Source organism: Microcaecilia unicolor, chromosome 2 (genome assembly GCF_901765095.1).
Source record: "Microcaecilia unicolor chromosome 2, aMicUni1.1, whole genome shotgun sequence".
Taxonomy (NCBI): Eukaryota; Metazoa; Chordata; class Amphibia; order Gymnophiona; family Siphonopidae; genus Microcaecilia; species Microcaecilia unicolor.
Genome location: NC_044032.1, coordinates 291,855,499 through 291,879,948, shown reverse-complemented (window position 1 = coordinate 291,879,948; position 24,450 = coordinate 291,855,499). Strand labels below are relative to the sequence as shown.

The 24,450-nt window shown below is 50.6% G+C and overlaps 1 protein-coding gene across 1 annotated transcript in view; it reads left to right on the top strand.

The window, feature by feature from the left end:
- Positions 1–24,450, top strand: part of FAM120C (family with sequence similarity 120C) — a 326,238-nt gene that overhangs the window by 135,761 nt on the left and 166,027 nt on the right. Inside the window, exons 6-8 of the mRNA XM_030194274.1 lie at positions 9,994–10,076; positions 23,189–23,472; positions 23,595–23,862. Coding sequence (XP_030050134.1) covers positions 9,994–10,076; positions 23,189–23,472; positions 23,595–23,862 — 635 coding nt within the window. The remainder of the gene's footprint in view (positions 1–9,993; positions 10,077–23,188; positions 23,473–23,594; positions 23,863–24,450) is intronic.

Genomic DNA, 24,450 nt, shown 5'->3' with positions numbered 1-24,450 from the left:
TCAGCCCTCCTTCATACCATCTAGTGAATATGCCTCTCTCTGTCCCCGGAATAAATAAGGGGTTATATGCTATGGGGGATAAGCGCGACAGTAAGCATTGATGATGCGGGAAAAGACTATCCCAGTTAGACAGAGTAACGTATATGGAGGGGCACAAACCCTCCTCCAATGACCTAAGGGACCTTGGTAGCCACATTATTGCCCCCAACGGCCTTGTGCCCAATGTGAACTGCTCCAGGCCCACCCATTGCCGATCAGGGTAGTCCTGGAACCATTCCACAGCCGCACGTGCCTGAGCTGCTCTGTAGTACCAACCTAAGTTGGGGACCCCCAGCCCTCCCCTCCTCCTATCCTGGTACAAGAAGGCTCGTGCTAGCCGCGGACGTTTGCCAGCCCAGATAAAGCGCACAATACGATCTTGCAGTGCAGCAAGAAATTTACGAGGCAGGGGGACCGGAAGAGCCTGAAACAGGTACAGTAAACGTGGTAATATGTTTAGCTTAACTGCGGCAATACGGCCAAACCAGGAGAGTGCAATGTCTCCCCATCTCTCCATATCTGCAGTGAGGACACGGCCCAGGCCTTTATAATTTGCTGTGAAAAGATCAGAGAGCCTAGCAGTAATGTTCACCCCCAGGTAGCAGATACTCCCACTAGCCCACCGAAAAGCATACGTCGATTTTAAAGTTTCCACCAGTTCCCCATCGAGGGTCACGTTTAGGGCTTCAGATTTGGACATATTTACTCTAAATCCTGAGAGGGTTGAGTATTGTTCAATGTCCTGCAAAAGCTCAGGGAAAGATGTTAGAGGGCGAGTGATGAACAATAACACGTCGTCTGCGAAGAGGGCCAGTTTATGTGCTCTCCCCGCTATTGTAATGCCAGTGATCCCCGGGTTGGATCTAACCCTAGACGCAAAAGGTTCCATGACCATTGCAAACAACATCGGGGAGAGAGGGCATCCCTGCCTGGTGCCCCTGTGCAGAGTGAAGAGTTCAGAGTAGCCCCCATTCAAGCTGATACATGCTTTAGGTGAGGTATAGAATGCTTGAATCCACCTACTGAATCGGGGTCCTATCCCAAAGGTCTCCATCACTTTGTACATGAATGGCCAATGCACCCTGTCGAAGGCCTTTTCAGCGTCTAGACTGAGGAGACACATAGGCTTTCGCATTTTTTTTGCCAAATACATTAAATCTACTACTCTTCTTGTGTTATCCATTGCTTTCCTATAGGAAACGAAACCCACTTGATCTGGGTGAATAATCGCTGGGAGCATAGGGGCTAGTCTATTAGCTAAGACTTTGGCTAAAATTTTGACGTCTGCGTTTAGAACCGATATAGGACGATAAGACCCACAGTCCGCTAGGTCTTTGGTTTTGGTAATACTGCTATCCATGCCTCTAACATGGAGGCCGGTAGAGACTCCCCCCGCCCTATTTGGTTGAACATGTCAGCCAAAAGTGGGGCCAGGTCAGAAGCAAATTGTTTATAAAACTCATTAGGTAGTCCATCTAGCCCCGAGGACTTACCAGATGGTAAATGCTGAATAGCTTTGTGTATTTCAAGCGGGGTGACCTGGCTCATCCAGAGTGGCACGTTGCTGGCATGTCAGAGAGGCTAAATCAGTCTCCGCTATGTAATCTGCAATAGAATCAGCAGGGGGGTTTATTTCACGAGCATATAACTCCTTGTAGAAGTCACCAAACCGCCTTCTAATAGCTTCCGATGTATTCAGCATGTCCCCTCCTCTCTCCCGGATATGTGTTACCGCCCTTTCCGCCTTTTTCCTACGTAGCCTCAGGGCCAGCAGGCGTCCCGCTTTGTTAGAAAATTCATAAGAATAAACCTTCGATCGAGATTGTAATTGGCTTAAGTGTTCAGAGTAAATAGAGTCCAGCTGAAGACGCTGGGCTCGCAGCTCCTCCAATGTGGTCAGAGAGCCGCCGGCCTTGTGCTGAGCTTCTAAACTCTTGATCCTATCTAAGCATTGAGCCACTTGTTTTCTGCGAATCCTAGCCCTCCTACTAGCCAGCTGTAAAAAGTAGCCTCTCGACACTGCCTTCATGGCGTCCCATGGTGGCCCCGATGTCTTATTGATCTCCAGATACTCTTTCAGCACTTTTTTACAGCCCTCCACCACCTCACTCTCTTGTAACATACTGGCATTAAGTGCCCATCTTTTGTCTTTAATCTCTGCCTTGATTGTTGGCAGTACGACCCAAACCGGGGCATGGTCAGACAGAGTCGCACTGCCAATACCTGCGCTGGGCCCCTGCTCTGATAGAGCTACATCGAGAAAAATATAGTCAATACGTGAGTATGATGCATGCACTGCTGAGTAATATGTATAATCTCTCATTTGCGCGTGACTCAATCGCCACACATCCAGAGTCCCCAGAGAAGTGGCCATTGATCCCAACGCTAAGGCATCCCGAGTGCCTACAGTCTGCCCCGTCCCAGACCGGTCTAAAACCGGATCCATTACTCCATTGAAGTCGCCTCCCAATATTATAGATCCTTGTGCAAATGTAGCTAAAAGATTCCTTGTTTTAATGTAGAAAGCCTGCTGGCGATCATTCGGGGCGTATATACAGGCTAGGGTTATGTCCATGTGATCTAGTGTTATGTGCAAGAACAGAAACCGCCCGCCTGGATCCCGTTTAACCTTTACTATTTGGGCCTGTACTGACTCATGAAATAACACCGCCACCCCACGTTTTTTGGTTCCTTCATTAGAGGAGGCAAAAAAGGACCTGGGGTATTTAGGATGGGAGAGGAGTCTTTCGTGCTTCCGGCGGAGGTGCGTCTCCTGCAACAGAACTATATGAGCCCCCAGCTGCTGGAGCTCTTTAAATAATTTCTGCCTTTTTTGTGGCATATTCAATCCTTTTACATTGTAAGATATGATCTTAAGATTTATACTCATAACTAAAACATAAAACCAAGCAGAACGAGCAGAGCATACCGACCCACTATCCTCACTTTCACCTCCATCCTCCTACAATGTGCCAGTCCAAGCCCACCCTCCCCTTCCCTCCCCTTAAACCCAATGTCTAACCCCCCCTTCCCCCTTCTCCAGTCACCAACCCGAAGGTACATGCCCCCCGAGTGGGATGTGAGAAAGTAACCCACTGTGTTTCAGGCCGATCCAATTCCCTCCCGCCCCCCCCCCCCCCTTTTAATTGTTGCCATGTGACCATCAGATGCCAAATCCCATTTAAACAGAGCAAAAAAACACTGTAACTTATATACATGCCACAGCTCTCGATGAATTACCCCTCTCCCAATACTAATACAAAACCTCACTCCTATTAGGTGTCTCACTATTGAGACATCCCTCCTCCCACTAAATGAAAAGAAGAAGAGGAGATGAAAAGAAAAGAAAATGAATAAAATGTATATATATACATACAGACCCCCCAATAACCATAGTACTTCAAAATAAACTCAGAACAAAGCAGATTGGGAGACTCTATGAGCAGTGTCCCCCTGATACCACATATGCGTCCATCTGCTCTTCATCGTCCACAGACGCAAGGAACTCAGGTGACAGGCCCCGATTAGGCCAGCGTATCAGCATTCAGGTTCCCTCCACCGTCGCTCTCCGCTTCGGGTTGCTGCGCTTGCTGGATGCGGGGACCCGCTGCCATTTTTGTAGCTTTGCTTTCATCGTAGGTGCCAGCTCTCCCAGAGGCGCCTTCGAGCTCACCAGTCCCACCGCATACAAAGACGCCCAAGCTTCGGTTAGGGAGCAAACCCTATATCTGGTCCCCTTAATCGTGAAGTTCAGCGAAAAAGGGAAGCCCCACCGGTAGATGAGCTTCTCTTTGATTAGGACATCCAGGGCCGGCTTCAGGAGTCGCCTCTGCTGCAGTGTGAACTGGGAAAGATCTTGGTATACTGTTATCTTGGCTCCTTCATACTCCAAATCCTGTTTCTTCCGAGCACAGGCAAGAATTTGTTCTTTTATTTCATACTTATGAAATCGCACGATGATGTCTCGCGCTCTAGTCTCCTGACGCGGGCCCAGGGCTCTATGTGCTCTGTCCAAGTCAATCTTCTCTGCCTCTACCTCGGACCCCATCAAGGTTGCACATATAGTTTGCACTATTAGTGGGACATCTTCCATCTCACCACCCTCTGGAACCCCGCGGAGCCGGAGATTATTCCTCCTGCCCCGGTTTTCTAAGTCGTCCAGTTTATAAGCCAAGTCTTTCGTTTTTTGATCCAATTCCTGTATGTGTGCATCATGAGCAGTTAGGGACTCCGAATGCTCGTCCAGCCTAAGTTCCGCTTCTTCCATTCGTCCCCCCAGCTCGCGGAGATCTGCGCTTAGCACCTCCATCTTTTCTAGTATCTCCTTCTTTGATTTTTGGATGTCCTCTTGGATACCGGACAGAATCTGTTTGAGTTCGCCCGAGACGCCCTTTTTTGCGGGGGGTCTCCGCGATTCCGCCAGCGATAAGGCTGAGTCGGAGTCAGAAGGCGAGGCCTGCGCCATTGCCTCGTGGCGCTTCGGGGTCTTACTCGGCCCGCCGCCTGCCGACTTCTCCGAGTCCTTGTTCCTCGCCGAATGCGCCTTACTCATACCGGCTGGTGAGTGTTGCCACTCGGGAGTATTCAAAAGCGATGAAAATAGCTGATGGTGGTCACTTAAAGCTGTTTTATCGCGGCTGGGAGCAGGAGCTAAGAAGCTAGACTGCCATTGCCAGTGGTGACGTCACTTCCTCGTCAGAGACAAAAGTTTTTAAAGTTGTTTTTTTTTTCAGGGTGGGAGGTGGTTAGTGACCACTGGGGGGGGAGTAAGGGGAGGTCATCCCGATTCCCTCCGGTGCTCATCTGGTCATTTAGGGCACATTTTTATGGCTTGGTCATTAAAAAAAAGGACCAAGTAAAGTCGGCCAAGTGTTCGTCGGGGACGCCCTTCTTTTCCACTATCGCTTGAGGGTGCCCCTCTGTTAGGCACGGCCCAGTCCCACCTTCGCTACGCCTCTGACATGCCCCCGGGAACTTTGGTCATCCCCGCGATGGGAAGCAGTTGGGGACGCCCAAAATCAGCTTTCGATTATGCTGATTTGGGTGACCCTGAGAGATGATCCAGATTCCTATAGACCTATTTTTCTCCTTTAATGTTGATGTGAAATTGTATTCGCCCTACCTACTACTACTACTTAACATTTCTAGAGCGCTACTAGGGTTACGCAGCGCTGTACCTCTGTAAGCGATTCCCTTACATGGTCTGTAGCCCCGCCCAGTGCATCCCAGGGTGCAGTGGGCGGTGCTGGGTGCCGCCATTTTGGGCGTCGACTGACTGGAAGAGGAGGGAGGCAGGCAGGCTGCGTCCCTCCTCCAACAGAAAGGTAGGGGGGCCGGGGGGGGGTGTCACGACACCAAGGACCACCAGGGAATTTAAAGACAACGCTGGGGGGAGGATTTGGGGTGGGCTGGACAGGGCTCACCATTCTTCCCCAATGATCTGCAAAATCTAACGCCAGCTCGGAGCTGGCGTTGATTTTGCTGCGGCCAGCGACCCAATCTTTGGCGCGCTGGTCGCTGATCATTGGGGATGAATGCATTAAGCGCCAATTAGCATGCATTTGCAAGCTAATTGCGCTAGAAGCCCTGTTTAGCATGCATTTGCATGCTACTTGTGCTGAGAGCCCTCGAGTGCGCTGTTTCAGGCGCTCGAGAGCTCTGATCATGGGTTGGCTGCAAACTCTGGCGCTAGTATAGTGTTAACAGCCTCTAGCGCCAGAGTTTGCTTTTGATCATGAGGGCCTTAGGGAGTAGAAATCCAAGGGAGACTTGTGTGTTAGGCGGGGAGAGTCTGATAGGTATGGACGGGGAGAGGGATCTTGGGGTGATAGTATCTGAGGACCGGAAGGCGACGAAACAGTGTGACAAGGCGGTGGCTGTAGCTAGAAGATTGCTAGGCTGTATAGAGAGAGGTGTGACCAGCAGAAGAAAAGAGGTTTTAATACCCCTGTATAAGACGTTGGTGAGGCCCCACCTGGAGTATTGCGTTCAGTTTTGGAGGCCGTATCTTGTGAAGGATGTTAAAAAAAATGGAAGCGGTGGAAAGAAAAGCTACGAGAATGGTATGGGATTTGCGTTTCAAGACGTATGAGGAGAGACTTGTGGACCTGAACATCTATACCCTGGAGGAAAGGAGAAACAGGGGTGATACGATACAGACGTTCAAATATTTAAAAGGTATTAATCTGCAAACGAACCTTTTCCGGAGAGGGGAATGCGGTAGAACTAGAGGACATGAAATGAGATTGAAGTGGGACAGACTCAAGAAAAATGTCAGGAAGTATTTTTTCATGGAGAGAGTGGTGGATGCTTAGAATGCCCTCCCGCGGGAGGTGGAGAGGAAAACGGTAACGGAATTCAAACATGCGTGGGATAAACATAAAGGAATCCTCCTTAGAAGGAAGGGATCCCCAGAAGCTTAGCCGGTGGTGGGAGGCAGGGCTGGTGGTTGGGAGGTGGGGATAGTGCTGGGCAGACTTATACGGTCTGTGCCAGAGCCGGTGGTGGGAGGCAGGGCTGGTGGTTGGGAGGCGGGGATAGTGCTGGGCAGACTTATATGGTCTGTGCCCTGAAAAAGACAGCTACAAATCAAGGTAAGGTATACACAAAAAATGGCACATGTGAGTTTATCTTGTTGGGCAGATTGGGTGGACCGTGCAGGTCTTTTTCTGCTGTCATCTACTATGTTACTATGATTCGGGAGATTGCCCAACATCTGGAAATTATGGGTGTTCCTAGTGGCCATTCAGGGTTTACTTTGTCAGCCTTTACAAATGATTTGCTGGTACACCTTGCTGATCCCCTGAGGTTCCTGCCTGCTTTATTGGAGCTATTTCAGGAGTTTGGAGACTTTGCTGGTTTTAAACTTAACTATTTCAAGTCTCTGGCACTGGCGTCGATGGTGAAGTTACAGGGACAGTGTGGGACCGCTTTTCCCGCTGTGTTGGGTGCACGACTCCTTCCCTTATGTAGGCTTACAGCTTTCCATGAACCCATCTCACTTATATCATCTGAATGTCACTCGTTTATTGCAAGCAACGGCGAAGCGGTTGAGGGCATGGCTGACGACGCTTATGCTTCATGGCAGAATTCAGTTTATTTATTTATTTATTGCATTTGTATCCCACATTTTCCCACCTATTTGCAGACTCAATGTGGCTTACAATATTACATCATGGCCGGCGTCAATCAAGCATAGGTAAACAATTGGATTACATACAAAGAAATAAGTAACATAATGGATATAATCGATTCAGTAAATTAGAAAACAGTCAAACTATCAAGAAGTAGTGATGCATTGGAGTTCTTGTTGTTGATTATTATGGTAAGCCTTGTTAAAGAGAGAAGTTTTTAGTGTTTTTCTAAAGTTGATTAAGTCATGAATAATTTTCAGATCAAATGGTAATGCATTCCACAGCCGAGTGCCAATGTAGGAAAAGCAGGACGCGTGTACTAGTTTGTTTCGCATGGTGGAGTTTCCACGCTGGCTTTATATGATGCAACATGCCGTTTTATATTCTCAAAAAAGATCTTAAACTGCTTTATAAACTGTTAAGGCGCTTCTGTGTGTGTGTGTGGGGGGGGGGGGTCTAAACTCTCATTGTCACTTACGTTGGGTTCGTAGAGGAAGGGAGGTTGGGTGTGCCGGATCTCAGGCGCTATAATCAGGCTTGCCTTCTCCACCATCTGGGGGATTGGTTCTTAGATCGGCAGGACTACACTCCGCGACAGCTGGAGCTTACCTATTTTGCTCCGTCACTTTTATTTTTTATTATAAGCGCCATGTTCGGCTATTCCACCCCTTTTTAGAACTAGCCTACTGTTATGCCTGCTGGTCAGGTTTTGGGGTATAGACCCTTGTACGTCGGATCTGCTTCCCATCGGGGGAAATTTGCTGTTTTCACCTGGTAATGAAAATAATTCCTTCCGTAGTTGGGCACGAATGGGCATTACATGCTTGGAACTTGTTTTAACAGACCGGGACTCCCTGCTGAGTCTGGGTGCCTTGGAGATTGGTATAGAAATTAATATCTTTGCTTATAATCAGTTGGCTCATTATGTTAGATTTTTGTGCACAGAGGCCTTAGGATCTTGGCATAGTCATCGCTTATGGCAATTTTTTCAGCTGGCAAGTTGGGGATAAGCTTTTAGTGTCTGGTCCCCCTTCAGCGGGACAAGGAGTTTATTAGCGCTGAGCCAGAGACCTGGTCCGGCCTAACCTCTCTCTGTCTTGACTTCTCGGATTCCCACATTGACTGTTAATGCAGATTTAAGGGAGTGCAAGTATAATATTTTACATAGGGCATATCTTACTAAAGTTCAAATTTTTAAAATGGGGGGTGTGGACACACCTTTGTGTGCAAAATGTCAGCGTTTACTTGGATCTTTTTTTCATTCCCTCTGGGATTATCCTTTAGTACAGAAATTCTGGACCTCCATTCTTCAATATTTGTTGCTTTTGTTGGGTTCACAGATTCCGTTCACCCCTCTTAGAATTCTTTTGGATAAATATGAGGTTTTTGTATTGCAGAGCAGTCTTGCTAGACAATTGATCTGCAAAGCCTGTCTACAAAGCCATCTAGTTGGCAAATGTATTATTTTGAGCCTTTGGATCAGTGATTACCCGCTGGACTACTGGCGTTTCAAAATAAATTTCGTGGACATGTTATTTGAGCAGTGTGGAGCATTCTTGTCTCCTAAAAGGCGGAGAAAGTTTCTTGCCATTTGGAACCATATATACAGTCCTTAAAAACCCGGGGGAGAAGTTTAGTGGTGAATACTCTTTCAGAGATTCTGGGTTTGTGAAGCAGTGTTCACCCTAACCTTTGAGTTTTGAGTCTTTTGGTCTACTTACACACAAATCTTAATTTCTTTTAACTGGGTGGGATGGGGGAGTAGGTTAGTGGGGGATTTGTCAAATTTGAATCATTGATGCATACCTGCTTCCTGGGTCTTGTCATTCTCTCTCTAATATTCCTGAATTAGACCTGGTCAAGTGAGCTTGTGGACAGGTTGTGTACTATATATAATTTGTCGCTGCTTCTCTTTTGGATTGTTTTTGTTAATACTTGGGGAGACATAATATTACCTGATAATTGTGGGATGTATTGATGATATACTAGTTGCCCTTGTGCTAGAACACGGAAGTGTCATTGAGGACCTTAGGTTGGGGGGGAGATACGTTTTAGGTTTCGGGGTGGGTAGAAGTTCTTCGATTGTTCTAGCCAAGTTGTTGAGCGGGACTTGTGATTCTTGTAAGGTTGGAAATGGAGTTATTGGATGGAAGTTTGTATGTTGGGTTACAGCATGTTGTGAGGGGGGGTGGGGGGGTTAATATGTTAAAAGTTGATGACATAGCAATTTAAATATTTGTAAATGCGATCAGACCAGGTGATTTGTATTACTTAGGTCAGTGTTTTTCTGTATATATGTTGATTTACTTGCCATCAATAAAACAATATTATACCTAAATCTAACCCACTGTCAAGTGGATAGCCACTGCCGGTCTCTCAGAGGGTATGCTGTTGTGCCCAGCAGTGCCTATTTATATAGACTATTCTTCCTTTTGAAAGTGCATGAAGGGTGGGGAGAGGAGTTATGAGCGCCTAGAGTGTGTTCTATTCTTGTAGAGAAGATAACAAAAGAAGAAAAGTATTGGGGACAGGATGAACATGGGTGATTGGGAAGAAGAAAAGGAGGAGGAGAGAAGTACCATAGAGTCTCATGGAAGTTTAGAGGGGAGGAGAATGGTGCACAAGAGAATAAGTAAGGAAAATTGGAGAGTAGGAAGACCATAGAACATATGATTGAGGATTGAGGTATTAGGAGCAATAGGTAAATCGGAGGAAATTGGTTCAAGGATGGGTAATAATATAGGTTGGTGTTGCAAGGAGGTAGGGAATGGGAGCATTATTTATATTACTGTAGATTGATTTTTTTTTTTAACTTTTACAGTTCCTGGGTTTGGACCCAATCAGTTTGGAGTACCTCCCCTTCCACCCAATCAGATGGGAGGAATGCCTACTGGGAAACCCATGGTAAGGCAGAAAAGCGTTGACAGTGATTTTGTTGAGTTTTAGAAAACTAATTCTGTGCTCTGGATTTGACCAAAGTCTGAATGTTAGGTTGCAGCAGTGATGATTTCTTACATACATAAATGTCTTCTCTATTCATATGTTTATAGATAAGACAACAGTAATGTCATCATATTGATTGAATGGAGATGCCAGCAATGCTTTCCATGTTGTACGTGTAATTAGAATGTGGGAATGGGAACTTCCTTGTCATGAAGCAGATGAATCCATTACGAATGGGTTGTGTCCACCTACCAGCAGGGGGAGATAGAGAGCACTGAAAACCATAGTGCCTTTTGGCCAGCTAGCTCCATCTGCCTCTTCAGTATTCTCTATCTCCCCAGCAGGGTTGGACGCAGCTTATTCAGCTCCTTCAAAAATCTGCCTGGGGTGGCTCCTGGGCTTTTGCCAGTTGTAGCAGGGGTGTTGTGGCTATTGCAGTGTCACTTTAAAGGCACATAGGTTAGCCCTTTCCCTGCCTTTCCCACTCTCCTGGACCTCCCGAGTGCCTCTGTAGCTGTTGTCTTTAACTTTCCTCACAGCGTTAAAAAAAAACAAAAAAAAACGTGACGCGCTTGTTAGCGCTGCGATTCTGAGGCTTCCTTCTCTCTGTGCAGTGTGACCAGAGCTCTGTGACTCGGTCTGATGAGGTAAGAGAGTCTTGTAGCTCCTCTGGGGAGGGCCCACGATTGGGACGTTTTGGCGCGAATCCGCCATTTTGAAATTTTCCGCCGTTTTTTGCGATGGCTGTGGAGGTTGTTAAGCGCTGTTCACGTTGTGGCAAGCGCAGATCCGCAGCGGGGCTCTATAAATCGCGCTCTTCAGACGTCAGGGCTGGCCCGAGCATGGCGAGCGAGGTTTCTTCCTGCTCGGTGGAGCTGGCAGCGGGCGCCATCTTGGATGCTCCGCATGGCTTGACTCCCACAGGAGTGGAGGGGTCTGAGGCTGGAGGGGAGCCTCGGATGGAGGCTACCAGAGGAGCTGCTTACCCCAGATTGGAACCGGGAGGCCAGGGTGAGCCTTTCTCCCCTGAGTTTGTGTTGCTTTTACATAAAAGCGTTCATGTTAAAAAGAGCTCTGCCGCAGATGTCTGACTCTAAGTTGCTACCTGGTTCCCCTCCGGTGGAGACTGGCCCGGGATTGCTGTCAGCAATCAAACGATCCTTTGAGATTTCAGGCCTAGCCTTACGGGCATCTGTGTGCAGTTATGCTGCTTGAGCCTGCCTCGCTTGGTTGCAACAGGCAGTGGAACAGCCCGGGGATGGAGCGGAGCCCCTTGCAGAGGTGGCACCGCGGATGGAGTCGGCCTTGTCATTTTTGTCTGACGCCTTCTATGATCTGGTCAGAGCTTCGGCTAAACAGATGGCTGTAGCGGTGGCCGCTCGCCACCTTCTATGGCTACGGCATTTGGCGGCTGACATGGCCTCTAAGCAAAGGTTGGTGAAGTTGCCCTTCCAGGGCCTACTCCTATTTGGTGAGGAGTTGGAGAAAATTGTTAAAGGCCTGGGGGAAACTAAACCCCAGCGCTTACCCGAGGATAGGCCGCGGCCTTCTTCCAAGGGTCAGGCGGTTCCCTCCTACTACTACTACTACTATTTAGCATTTCTATAGCGCTACAAGGCATATGCAGCGCTGCACAAACATAGAAGAAAGACAGTCCCTGCTCAAAGAGCTTACAATCTAATAGACAAAAAATAAATAAAGTAAGCAAATCAAATCAATTAATGTGAACGGGAAGGAAGAGAGGAGGGTAGGTGGAGGCGAGTGGTTACAAGTGGTTACGAGTCAAAAACAATGTTAAAGAGGTGGGCTTTCAGTCTAGATTTAAAGGTGGCCAAGGATGGGGCAAGACGTAGGGGCTCAGGAAGCTTATTCCAGGCGTAGGGTGCAGCGAGACAGAAGGCGCGAAGTCTGGAGTTGGCAGTAGTGGAGAAGGGAACAGATAAGAAGGATTTATCCATGGAGCGGAGTGCACGGGAAGGGGTGTAGGGAAGGACGAGTGTGGAGAGATACTGGGGAGCAGCAGAGTGAATACATTTATAGGTTAGTAGAAGAAGTTTGAACAAGATGCGAAAACGGATAGGGAGCCAGTGAAGGGTCGAGGAGAGGGGTAGTATGAGTAAAGCGACCCTGGCGGAAGATGAGACGGGCAGCAGAGTTTTGAACCGACTGGAGAGGGGAGAGGTGACTAAGTGGGAGGCCAGCAAGAAGCAGATTGCAGTAGTCTAAACGAGAGGTGACAAGGGTGTGGATGAGGGTTTTGGTAGAGTGCTCGGAAAGAAAGGGGCGGATTTTACGGATGTTGTAAAGAAAGAAACGACAGGTCTTGGCGGTCTGCTGGATATGAGCAGAGAAGGAGAGAGAAGAGTCAAAGATGACCCCAAGGTTTCGAGCTGAGGAGACAGGGAGAATGAGAGAGCCATCAACAGAAATAGAAAACGGGGGGAGCGGGGAGGTGGGTTTGGGGGGGAAAATGAGAAGCTCGGTTTTGGTCATATTTAATTTCAGGTGGCGTTGAGACATCCAGACAGCAATGTCAGACAAGCACGCTGAAACTTTGGTTTGGCTGCAAGGTGAGATATCAGGGGTAGAAAGGTAGATTTGGGAGTCGTCAGCATAGAGATGGTAGGAAAAGCCATGGGATGAGATTAATGAACCAAGGGAAGAAGTGTAGATAGAAAAGAGGAGCTAGAAAGTACCGCCCGGGGCGTTCTGCTGGGTTTACTTTACATGCCCGCTTTCAGCAGAGGAACTCCTTTCGCTCGGACAAACGTTCCACAGTGGCCGGCTCAAGGCCTGGAGTTCATGGGCGACCCTCTCAATGATGGTGCGCCAGCCCACTCCTTGATTCCTGCAGTTCGAGGACGTCTTCCCTCTTTCTCGAGGAATGGGTCAAGATTACCTCAGATCAGTGGGTTTTGAACCTGATCAGAGATGGCTACAGATTAGAATTCAATGCCCTGGTGAGAGACTTGTTTATGGAGCCCGATGCGGCTCTGCCGTCAAACGGGCGGCGGTAGAGGAGACCTTGCAAGGCTTGTTGCACCTCGGGACGGTGGTCCCTGCAGTGGCGTAGCCACAGGTAGGCTTGGGTGGGCCAGGGCCCACCCATTTATGGCTCAGGCCCACCCACCAGTAGCACATGTTTAGTGGTAACTGGTGGGAATCACAAGCTCCGCCAGCTGAAGATTTCCCCCTGATGGTAACGAAAATGCTTCTCTCCACAACACCGGCTCCTGCGCATACTCAGTTTTCAGTGCATGCCTGCTGCCAAGGTGGAAAGAAGTGTTTTCCCACCAGCTGAGATACTTTTTTTTTTTGTGGGGGGGGGGGGGGGGGGGGAGAGAACACTTGGTGTCCACCCAATTCTTGCCTAGGCCCACCCAAAATCTGTTGTCTGGCTATGCCCCTGGGTCCCTGTGCCTCCCGCCGAGATCGGCTACGGTCGTTACTCCATCTACTTTGAGGTACTGCAAAAAGGAGGGTCTTTTCGGCCCAAACTCAACTTAAAGGAAGTCAACAAGTCACTAAGAGTGCGACATTTTTGCATGGAAACCCTGCGCTCCGTCATTGCGGCGATACAGCCAGGAGAGTTTCTCACGTCTCTGAACCAGAAAGAAGCTTACTTGCACATTCCTATTTGGCCCCCGCACCACTGGTTTCTCCGGTTTGCGATGTTGGGAAAACATTTCCAGTTTCGGGCCTTGCCTTTTGGCCTCGCCACAGCTCCCCGAACCTTTTCCAAGGTAATAGTGGTAGTAGCTGCCTTTCTCAGGCGAGAGGGTATCCGGGTTCACCCGTACCTCGACGACTGGCTCATCAGAGCGGACTCTGCAGAAGAGAGTCATCATGTAACAGCCAGAGTGGTCTCAGTACTTCAATCTCTGGGCTGGGTCGTCAATATACCCAAAAGTCACCTGACCCCCCTCAATCTCTAGAATATTTGGGGGTCTGGTTCGACACAGCCTTGGGGATTGTCTTTCTACCTGAGGAAAGGCGGTGCAAGCTTCAGAACCAGGTCCGTCTGCTCCTGAGGATGCCTCGCCCGCGAGCTTGGGACATAGTCCAGCTGTTGGGGTCGATGGCGGCCACCTTGGAAGTGGTGCCATGGGCGAGAGCACATCTGAGACCTCTGCAGCGTTCCCTGCTTCAACGATGGTCTCCAATATTTCAGAATTACCAGCGCAGACTCGCGTGGCTCCCTGCGGCCCGGCTCAGTATGGAGTGGTGGCTCTCAGACAGCATGCTGCAGCGAGGAATGCCGCTAGCGCTTCCCGATTGGTACTTGGTGGTAACAGATGCCAGCCTGCAGGGCTGAGGGCACATTGCCAGGGAAGGCATGCTCAGAGTCTCTGGACACCCGAGGAGTTGGAGTGGTCCATCAATCGCTTGGAGTTGAAAGCGATATTCCAGGCGCTTCTGGCCTTTCACACGACCCTGGAGGGACTGGCTGTCAGAGTTCTGTCTGACAATATGACAGCAGTGGCCTACATAAATCGACAAGGCGCACTCAGTGCAGGGCACTGGCCGCGCAGATTTGCCTCTGGGCCGAGGTACATCTGCAGTTTCTGTCAGCAGCTCACATTGCAGGTCAGAGCAACGTGCAAGCCGATTATCTAAGCAGGCATCAAATTGACCCAGCGGAGTGGGAACTAGCAGACGAAGTGTCCTTCAGATCTGTGCCAAATGGGGGACGCCCGTAGCGGATCTTATGGCGTTAAGCGCAAGTGCCAAAGTCCCATGCTTTACAGCAGACGGAGAGATCCTCGCTCGGGGGGGTTGGATGCCTTGGCTCAACCCTGGCCTCAGGGCCTCCTGTATGTGTTCCCTCCTATGCTCTTAATAGGGTGAGTACTCCTGCGGATTCGGCTCCACCAAGGAGAGGTGGTTTTCATTGCCCCGGATTGGCCCGGATTGGCCCAGGCGGCCGTGGTATGCGGACCTCCAGCGGATGCTGGTGGAGGCTCCCCTTCCTTTGCTTCTTGTACCGAACCTGTTGTCACAGGGGCCGGTAACCACGGATGGCGCATGCCGCTTTTGTCTTGCTGCCAAAGAATGCAGCTTTGACTCTACTTTTTATCACTGATAACAATGCTCAATACTAGTAGAGTAATACAGGAGAGACACCTGGGTGGAGGTTAAAAGCAAGGTCTCATATTCAGATCGCAGTTAGTTCAAATTGTTAAACTGCTCACATTTTAATCATAGACTTATGCCTGCCTTCCTACCCTTAGTGTCGACTAGTATCACTCTAGAAATCTTCACTTCAATTTTATCTTTTTTTTTTTAGTTATTATCTTTTCTCCGAGGACAAGCAGGCTGCTTGTTCTCACTGATGGGTGACATCCACGGCAGCCCCTCCAATCGGAACACTTTACTAGCAAAGGCCTTTGCTAGTCCTCGCGCGCCGATGCGCACCGCGCATGCGCGGCCGTCTTCCCGCCCAAACCGGCTCGTGTTCGTCAGTCTTCTTTTGTCCGCGCTCGGGACGGTCGTGTTTCCGCCGTTTCGCGCCCCTCAAGTTGCCCCTCGCGCGTCTTTCAGCTTTTGCTTAAAAAAAAAAAAAAAAAAGGAACTTGCAGGAAGACCTTTTCGGTCTTTTCCCCTTTTCCCGTGTTTCCAGTTTTTGCCCCGCTAAGTTTCCTTTCGTTTTCGGGGTAGGCCCTTTTGAGGCCTCGGTTCCAGTTTTTATCTCCCTATTTTTGGTGCCTTTACCGCCATTACGAGTTTTGATTTCGCCGGCGTGATTTTTCCGCCCATGTCATCGAAGTCTTCCAGCGGCTACAAGAAGTGCACCCAGTGCGCCCGGGTAATCTCGCTCACTGATAGGCACGCGTCGTGTCTTCAGTGTCTGGGGGCTGGGCACCGCCTGCAGGCCTGTAGTCTTTGCGCCCTTTTACAGAAAAGGACTCAAGTAGCGAGATTGGCCCAGTGGAACGTGTTGTTCTTGGGCTCTTCGTCGGCAACTGCACCGGGGGTATCGAGTGCATCGACGTTGACAGCTTCAAGACCTTCGACCTCGGCATCGACTGCATCGAGGCATCGACCCTCTGCATTGTCGGTACCGAGACATCGTAAGGCTGCGTCGGCGTCGGTGGTACCGGGACCTCCACTAGTGCTGATGTCGTCGGACGGTGGTGCTTCGACTGGAATGCAGGTGAGGGCTGTCCATTCCCCTGCTGGTGGCGGTGAGCCTTTGGGTGGGTCTCCCCCTACCCTGAGGGCTCCTGCGGTACAGCCCCCCCCCCCCCCCCCCCCCCGAGACGGACCTTCTTCGGCCTCGGCCCCGAGGAAGCGACGGTTGGATTCTACGTCCTCCTTGTCGGTACCGGGAAGTTCCGGTGACATGCTTCGTTTGAAAAAGTCAAAGAAGCATCGACACCGGTCTCCTTCCCGCATCGGTACCAAGAGCTCCGGGGTCGCCGAGGGAGTCGGCAACCAGTAGGCATCGGCACCGGGAGGACCGCTCACCCTCTGTTCAGGAGGTGCCGATGCGCTCCACCTTGGACAGCCCGGAACAGCCTCCACGCCCGGAACAGACTCTGACTTCGACGCCTGCATCGGCTTCTATGTCTTTCTCCACAGCCGCTCTGCATGAGAGTCTCCGGGCCGTTCTCCCAGAGATCCTGGGAGAGCTGTTGCGCCCTTCCCCTCCGGTACCGGGGGTGCTTGCGCCACCGGTACCGTCGAGTGAGGCGCCGGCTGGCCCCTTGCCCGGGGTGAGGTCTCCGACATCGGTGCAGCTTGCAGTACCGACTGCAGTCGCCTCCCAGGAAGGCTCCCCGACGACGTCGGTGGAGGGAGCTTCGCCGGTGCGGGCGAGGGAGTCTACCTCTCGACGCTCACACCGTGGACGTGTTTCCACAGAGTCGAGTCGGGCACGGCTTCAGACGCAGGTTCATGAACTTGTCTGATACCGATGGTGAGGCCTCGTGGGAAGGGGAAGAGGACATCAGATATTTCTCTGACGAGGAGTCTGATGGCCTTCCTTCCGATCCCACTCCCTCCCCTGAAAGGCAGCTTTCTCCTCCTGAGAGTCTGTCTTTTGCGGCCTTTGTCCGGGAGATGTCTACGGCCATCCCCTTCCCGGTGGTTGTGGAGGACGAGCCCAGGGCTGAAATGTTTGAGCTCCTGGACTATCCTTCTCCACCTAAGGAAGCGTCCACAGTACCCATGCATCATGTCCTAAAAAAGACATTGCTGGCGAACTGGACCAAGCCTCTAACTAATCCCCACATTCCCAAGAAGATCGAGTCCCAGTACCGGATCCATGGGGACCCAGAGCTGATGCGCACTCAGTTGCCTCACGACTCTGGTGTGGTGGATCTGGCCCTAAAGAAGGCTAAGAGTTCTAGGGAGCATGCTTCGGCGCCCCAGGGCAAGGACTCTAGAACCTTAGACTCCTTTGGGAGGAAGGCCTACCATTCTTCTATGCTCGTGGCCAAAATCCAGTCTTACCAGCTCTACACGTGCATACACATGCGGAACAATATGCGGCAGTTGGCGGGCTTGATGGACAAGCTCCCTCCTGAGCAAGCCAAGCCATTTCAGGAGGTGGTCAGGCAGCTGAAGGCGTGCAGAAAATTCCTGGCCAGAGGGGTATATGATACCTTTGATGTCGCGTCTAGGGCCGCTGCTCAAGGTGTGGTGATGCGCAGACTCTCATGGCTGCGTGCCTCTGACCTGGAGAATAGGATCCAGCAGCGGATTGCGGACTCCCCTTGCCGAGTGGACAATATTTTTGGAGTGAAAGTCGAACAGGTGGTAGAGCAGCTCCACCAGCAGGATACTGCTTTCGACAAGTTCTCCCGCCGGCAGCCTTCAGCATCTACCTCCTCAGGTAGACGTTTTTATGGGAGAAGGAAGACTGTTCCCTACTCTTCTGGTAAGCGTAGGTACAATCCTCCTCCTCGACAGCCTGCGGCCCAGGCTAAGCCCCAGCGCGCTCGCTCTCGTTAGCAGCGTGCGCCTCAGCAAGGCCCCTCGGCTCCCCAGCAAAAGCAAGGGGCGAGCTTTTGACTGGCTCCAGCAGAGCATAGCCGACATCAACGTATCAGTGCCGGGCGATCTGCCGGTCGGGGGGAGGTTAAAGCTTTTCACCAAAGGTGGCCTCTCATAACCTCCGACCAGTGGGTTCTCCAAATAGTCCGGCAAGGATACACCCTCAATATGGTTTCCAAATCTCCAAATTGCCCACCGGGAGCTCAATCCTACAGCTTCCAGCACAAGCAGGTACTTGCAGAGGAACTCTCCGCCCTTCTCAGCCCCAATGCGGTCGAGCCCATGCCATCCGGGCAAGAAGGGCTGGGATTCTATTCCAGGTACTTCCTTGTGGAAAAGAAAACAGGGGGGATGCGTCCCATCCTAGACCTAAGGGCCCTGAAACAAATATCTGGTCAAGGAAAAGTTCAGGATGCTTTCCCTGGGCACCCTTCTTCCCATGATACAGGAAAAAGACTGGCTATGCTCTCTGGACTTGAAGGACGCCTACACGCACATCCCGATACTGCCAGCTCACAGACAGTATCTGCGATTTCAGCTGGGCACACGTCACTTCCAGTACTGTGTGCTACCCTTTGGGCTCGCCTCTGCGCCCAGAGTGTTCACGAAGTGCTTGGCTGTAGTAGCAGCGGCGCTTCGCAGGCTGGGAGTGCACGTGTTCCCCTATCTCGACGATTGGCTGGTAAAGAACACATCCGAGGCAGGAGCTCTACAGTCCATGCAGATGACTATTCGCCTCCTGGAGCTACTGGGGTTTGTGATAAATTATCCAAAGTCCCATCTTCTCCCAGTGCAGAGACTCAAATTCATAGGAGCTCTGCTGGACTCTCGGATGGCTCGTGCCTATCTCCCAGAAGCGATAGCCAACAATTTGTTGTCCCTCGTTTCGTGGGTGTGAGCGTCCCAGCAGATCACAGCTCGGCAGATGTTGAGATTGTTGGGCCACATGGCCTCCACAGTTCATGTGACTCCCATGGCCCGCCTTCACATGCGATCTGCTCAATGGACCCTAGCTTCCCAGTGGTTTCAGGCTGCTGGGGATCTAGAAGACGTGATCCACCTGTCCACGAGTTTTCTCAAATCCCTGTATTGGTGGACGATTTGGTCAAATTTGACTCTGGGACGCCCTTTCCAAATTCCTCAGCCACAAAAAGTGCTGACTACGGATGCATCTCTCCTGGGGTGGGGGGCTCATGTCGATGGGCTTCACACCCAGGGAAGCTGGTCCCTCCAGGAACGCGATCTGCAGATCAATCTTCTGGAGTTACGAGCGATCTGGAACGCTCTGAAGGCTTTCAGAGATCGGCTGTCCCACCAAATTATCCAAATTCAGACAGACAACCAGGTTGCCATGTATTACATCAACAAGCAGGGGGGCACCGGATCTCGCCCCCTGTGTCAAGAAGCCGTCAGCAAGTGGCTCTGCGCTCGCCGTCACGGCATGGTGCTCCAAGCCACATATCTGGCAGGCGTAAACAACAGTCTGGCCGACAGGTTGAGCAGGATTATGCAACCTCACGAGTGGTCGCTCAATTCCCGAGTAGTGCGCCAGATCTTCCAGGTGTGGGGCACCCCCTTGGTAGATCTCTTTGCATCTCGAGCCAACCACAAGGTCCCTCAGTTCTGTTCCAGACTTCAGGCCCCCGGCAGACTGGCATCGGGTGCCTTCCTCCTGGACTGGGGGGAAGGTCTGCTTTATGCTTATCCTCCCATACCTCTGGTGGGGAAGACTTTGTTGAAACTCAAGCAAGACCGAGGCACCATGATTCTGATTGCTCCCTTCTGGCCGCGTCAGATCTGGTTCCCTCTTCGAAGAACCGTGGAGATTGGAGTGTTTTCCAACCCTCATCACACAGAACGAAGGGGCGCTTCTGCATCCCAACCTCCGGTCTCTGGCTCTCACGGCCTGGATGTTGAGAGCGTAGACTTTGCCTCTTTGGGTCTGTCAGAGGGTGTCTCCCGCATCTTGCTTGCTTCCAGGAAAGATTCCACTAAGAGGAGTTACTTCTTTCTATGGAGGAGGTTTGCCGTCTGGTGTGACAGCAAGGCCCTAGATCCTTGCTCTTGTCCTACACAGACCCTGCTTGAATACCTTCTGCACTTGTCTGAGTCTGGTCTCAAGACCAACTCGGTAAGGGTTCACCTTAGCGCAATCAGTGCATACCATTACCGTGTGGAAGGTAAGCCGATCTCAGGACAGCCTTTAGTTGTTCGCTTCATGAGAGGTTTGCTTTTGTCAAAGCCCCCCGTCAAACCTCCTAGAGTGTCATGGGATCTCAATGTCGTTCTCACCCAGTTGATGAAACCTCCTTTTGAGCCACTGAACTCCTGCCATCTGAAGTACTTGACCTGGAAGGTCATTTTCTTGGTGGCAGTTACTTCAGCTCGTAGAGTCAGTGAGCTTCAGGCCCTGGTAGCCTAGGCCCCTTACACCAAATTTCATCATAACAAAGTAGTCCTCCGCACTCACCCTAAGTTCTTGCCAAAGGTTGTGTCGGAGTTGGACTGCAAAAGAGCATTGGCCTTCTATCTGGAGCGGACACAGCCCAACAGACAGTCCGCCCAATTGTTTGTTTCTTTTGATCCCAACAGGAGGGGAGTGGCTGTGGGGAAACGCACCATATCCAATTGGCTAGCAGATTGCATTTCCTTCACTTACGCCCAGGCTGGGCTGGCTCTTGAGGGTCATGTCACGGCTCATAATGTTAGAGCCATGGCAGCGTCGGCGGCCCACTTGAAGTCAGCCACTATTGAAGAGATTTGCAAAGCTGCGATGTGGTCATCTGTCCACACATTCACATCTCATTACTGCCTGCAGCAGGATACCCGACGCGACAGTCGGTTCGGGCAGTCAGTGCTTCAGAATCTGTTCGGGGTTTAGAATCCAACTCCACCCCCCTAGGCCCATGTTTACTCTGTTCCAGGCTACACTCTCAGTTAGTTGGATAAATTAAATTGTTAGGTCAATCTCAGTTATGTCCTCGCCGTTGCGAGGCCCAATTGACCATGTTTGTTGTTTTGAGTGAGCCTGGGGGCTATGGATACCCCATCAGTGAGAACAAGCAGCCTGCTTGTCCTCGGAGAAAGCAAATGCTACATACCTGTAGAAGGTATTCTCCGAGGACAGCAGGCTGATTGTTCTCACAAACCCGCCCGCCTCCCCTTTGGAGTTGTGTCTTCCCTTGTCTTTGTCTTGCTACATATGGGACTGACAAACACGAGCCGGTTTGGGCGGGAAGACGTCCACGCATGCGCGGTGTGCATCGGCGTGCGAGGACTAGCAAAAGCCTTTGCTAGTAAAGTGTTCCGATTGGAGGGGCTGCCGTGGACGTCACCCATCAGTGAGAACAAACAGCCTGCTGTCCTCGGAGAATACCTTCTACAGGTATGTAGCATTCGCTTTATTTTATCATTCAACCGTGTTGCTAGCTGACAAAAAGCAATTTTGCTAGAATTTAGATAACTTATCTGAATGCCTTCAAGACGAGCACACCCCAACAGGAGCCTGTTTCGCCCTCCTGGCGTTTTCAAGGGGAATTCAACGTGCAGTCTCAGGCTATCAGGCACTCGTGTGTTTACTATCCACACTCGTGTTTTTTGTCTTACGGCATGGCTATTGAGAGGGCACAATTGAGAGACAAGGGCTATTCCAACAAGGTCATCTCCACTCTCCTTCAGGCCCGCCAGCATTCCACTTCCGTTGCCTATGCTCGGATTTGGCGCCAGTTTGAGGCTTGGTGTGCTGCTAAAGCGATTACACCCATGCGGGCTTCTGTCTCGCTGATACTTGACTTTTTGCAGGATGGTTTACAAAAAGGCTTGGCCTATAATTCCCTGCGTGTTCAAGTTGCAGCCTTAGTATATTTCGGGGGAAGGTGGCTGGCCTTTCCCTGGCTGCTTATCCGGAGGTGGCACGGTTTCTTAGAGGGGTGCTTCGGCTCCGTCCTCCCATGCGGGCTCCGTGTCCGGCCTGGAACCTGGGGTTAGTTTTAAAGGCCCTTCAGTGTTTGCCCTTCGAGCTGCTGAGGTGAGCTTCGGAGAAGGATGTGACCCTAAAGACGGTCTTTTTGGTGGCCATTACATTGGCGAGACGGGTGTCTGAGCTCCAGGCGCTGTCCTGTCGAGACCCATTTCTGCAATTGCACCTTCTAGATGTGCAAAGGGCTCTGTTGTAGTATCTGCGCATGTCAAATGCTTTCAGGACCTCTGATCACCTTTTGTTGTCAGGTCCTCGCAGAGGGTCTAAAGCTACTCTGGCTCGTTGGCTCAAAGAAGCTATTTTTTCAGCATATCTGCTGTCTGGCCGGCCTCTGCCTGAAGCCTTTAAGGCACATTCCACAAGAGCGATTTCCTCTTCTTGGGCTGAAACTGGAGCACTCTCTCTTCAAGAGATATGCAGTGCAGCGACATGGGCTTCTAAGCTCTCATTTGCCTGACATTACAGGCTGGATATGGCTGCCAGGAGGGATGCGCATTTTGGAGCACAAGTGCTGGCGCGTGGTGTGGCCTCTTCCCACCCTATCTAGGGATTGCTTTGATACATCCCATTCGTAATGGATTCATCTGCATGATGACAAGGAAGGGAAAATTAGGTTCTTACCTTGGTAATTTTCTTTCTTTTTGTCATAGCAGGTGAATCCATGAGCCTGCCCTGATTGATTGATGCTGTTTTGGGTTCAGTCTTTCCTGTAGGTATGTTCCCCCATTGGGAGAAGTTGGAAAACAGTCTTCAGGATTTCTGTTCTGTTACAGGAGGTTGAGTTCGTCCTTCCTTTGAATTACTGCTCCTGTTCTGGGGCGTTCGTTCACTGTGAGGAAAGTTCATGTTATTCTGCTTTGCGGTGTAACACTGTTTTGGAAGCGTCAAATACTGAGAGGCAGATGGAGCTAGCTGGCCAAGAGGCACTATGGTTTTCAGTGCTCTCTAACTCCCCCTGCTGGTAGGTGGACACAACCCATTCGTAATGGATTCATCTTCTATGACTAAAGGAAAGAAAATTACCAAGGTAAGAACCTAATTTTCCCATCTCAATACTGCAGTCAGTGTCTCATCCTTTTTTCTCCCTCTTTTCCAGTTTGCCCAACAGGTGCCTCAGAAGCTGCAATATCAGCATTCCTTCCCCTCGGGTCCTAATTCTGGCTTCGTGTTCTCCCCTCATCCTCTTAGCGACTTCCACCCTTTCCAGGATGATCTCATGATGAAGAGTGGCCCCTTTGCCAACTGGTCCGTCCCCTATGATGCTTCTGGTCCCTCCACATTTCCAAATCGTCTATCTTGCAAGGCTTCCTCTTCATCAGGGCCAGCATCTTCCCCCTCCTCCCCTTCGGATGGTGAGGAGCAGAATGGGGGCAATTCCAAGTAAGTACCTTTATTGCCCTTGCTTGACAGTGATACGGATTAAAGTTTGAGTGAATTGGGTGAAATTCACAGCAGTTCTTTTCTGTCAGGTGATGTGACCTGTCTCTGCTTCTCTTTCTTAGCCATGTAACAGAAGTGCTTAAAACTGGATGGGAAGATACTGGTGGTGAGAAGCCGCCCCATGGTTGGGGACAGCATGCTGGAGATTCTTCTGCTGGTCTGAGTGGTACTGATGCCCAGATCCCATCTCTTCTATCTATGGCAACACGCAACCACATGGATATTACTACACCGCCCCTACCACCAGTAGCACCAGAAGTTCTTCGTGTGGCTGAGCACAGGCATCGGAGAGGTCTTATGTACCCGTACATCTATCACATCCTTACAAAGGTTAGAGCACGGGGGGATGAAAAGGCTATGGCATTCTGAAAGGTTTCTGTCATAAGATCAAATTTTCATGTCATTTCCTCATCATTTGAGCAGTTTTAAGGGATGAGAGGCGCAGGGCCTGGACAACCTGGTAAGCGCAGTAAGCATGGCAGGGGGGCCTCGACCTCTGGAGGGCATCACAAGCCATGTTTACTGCTGACTGTGGCTCACAGTTCCAGCTGCAGCCCGTGGTCCCCACCAGCCTGCCCTCAGCTCCCCAACAGCCCTCTTTTTGTTCCTGCCGCCCTGCAGTTAAATCTTTTATTTTACCTCAAAGTCGCAGCGGCAGCAGTGAAAGAAGCAGGCTCGCTTCAAACCTTCCCTTCCGTTAGTGTCCCGCCTTCCTCTGATGTAACTCTGAGAGGGCTTTGACCTTAAGGTAAAATAAAAGATTTAAATAGGGCAGCAGGAATAGAAAGGGGTATTTTGCAGGAGAAGAGGGTGGGCAGGTGGGGGACTGATATTGAAACTGGAACTTGGGGGCTGGAAAGGGGGGGCGGGTTGGGGCTGGGGCAAATTGCTGGACATGGATGGTAGGGGAGGATAGGT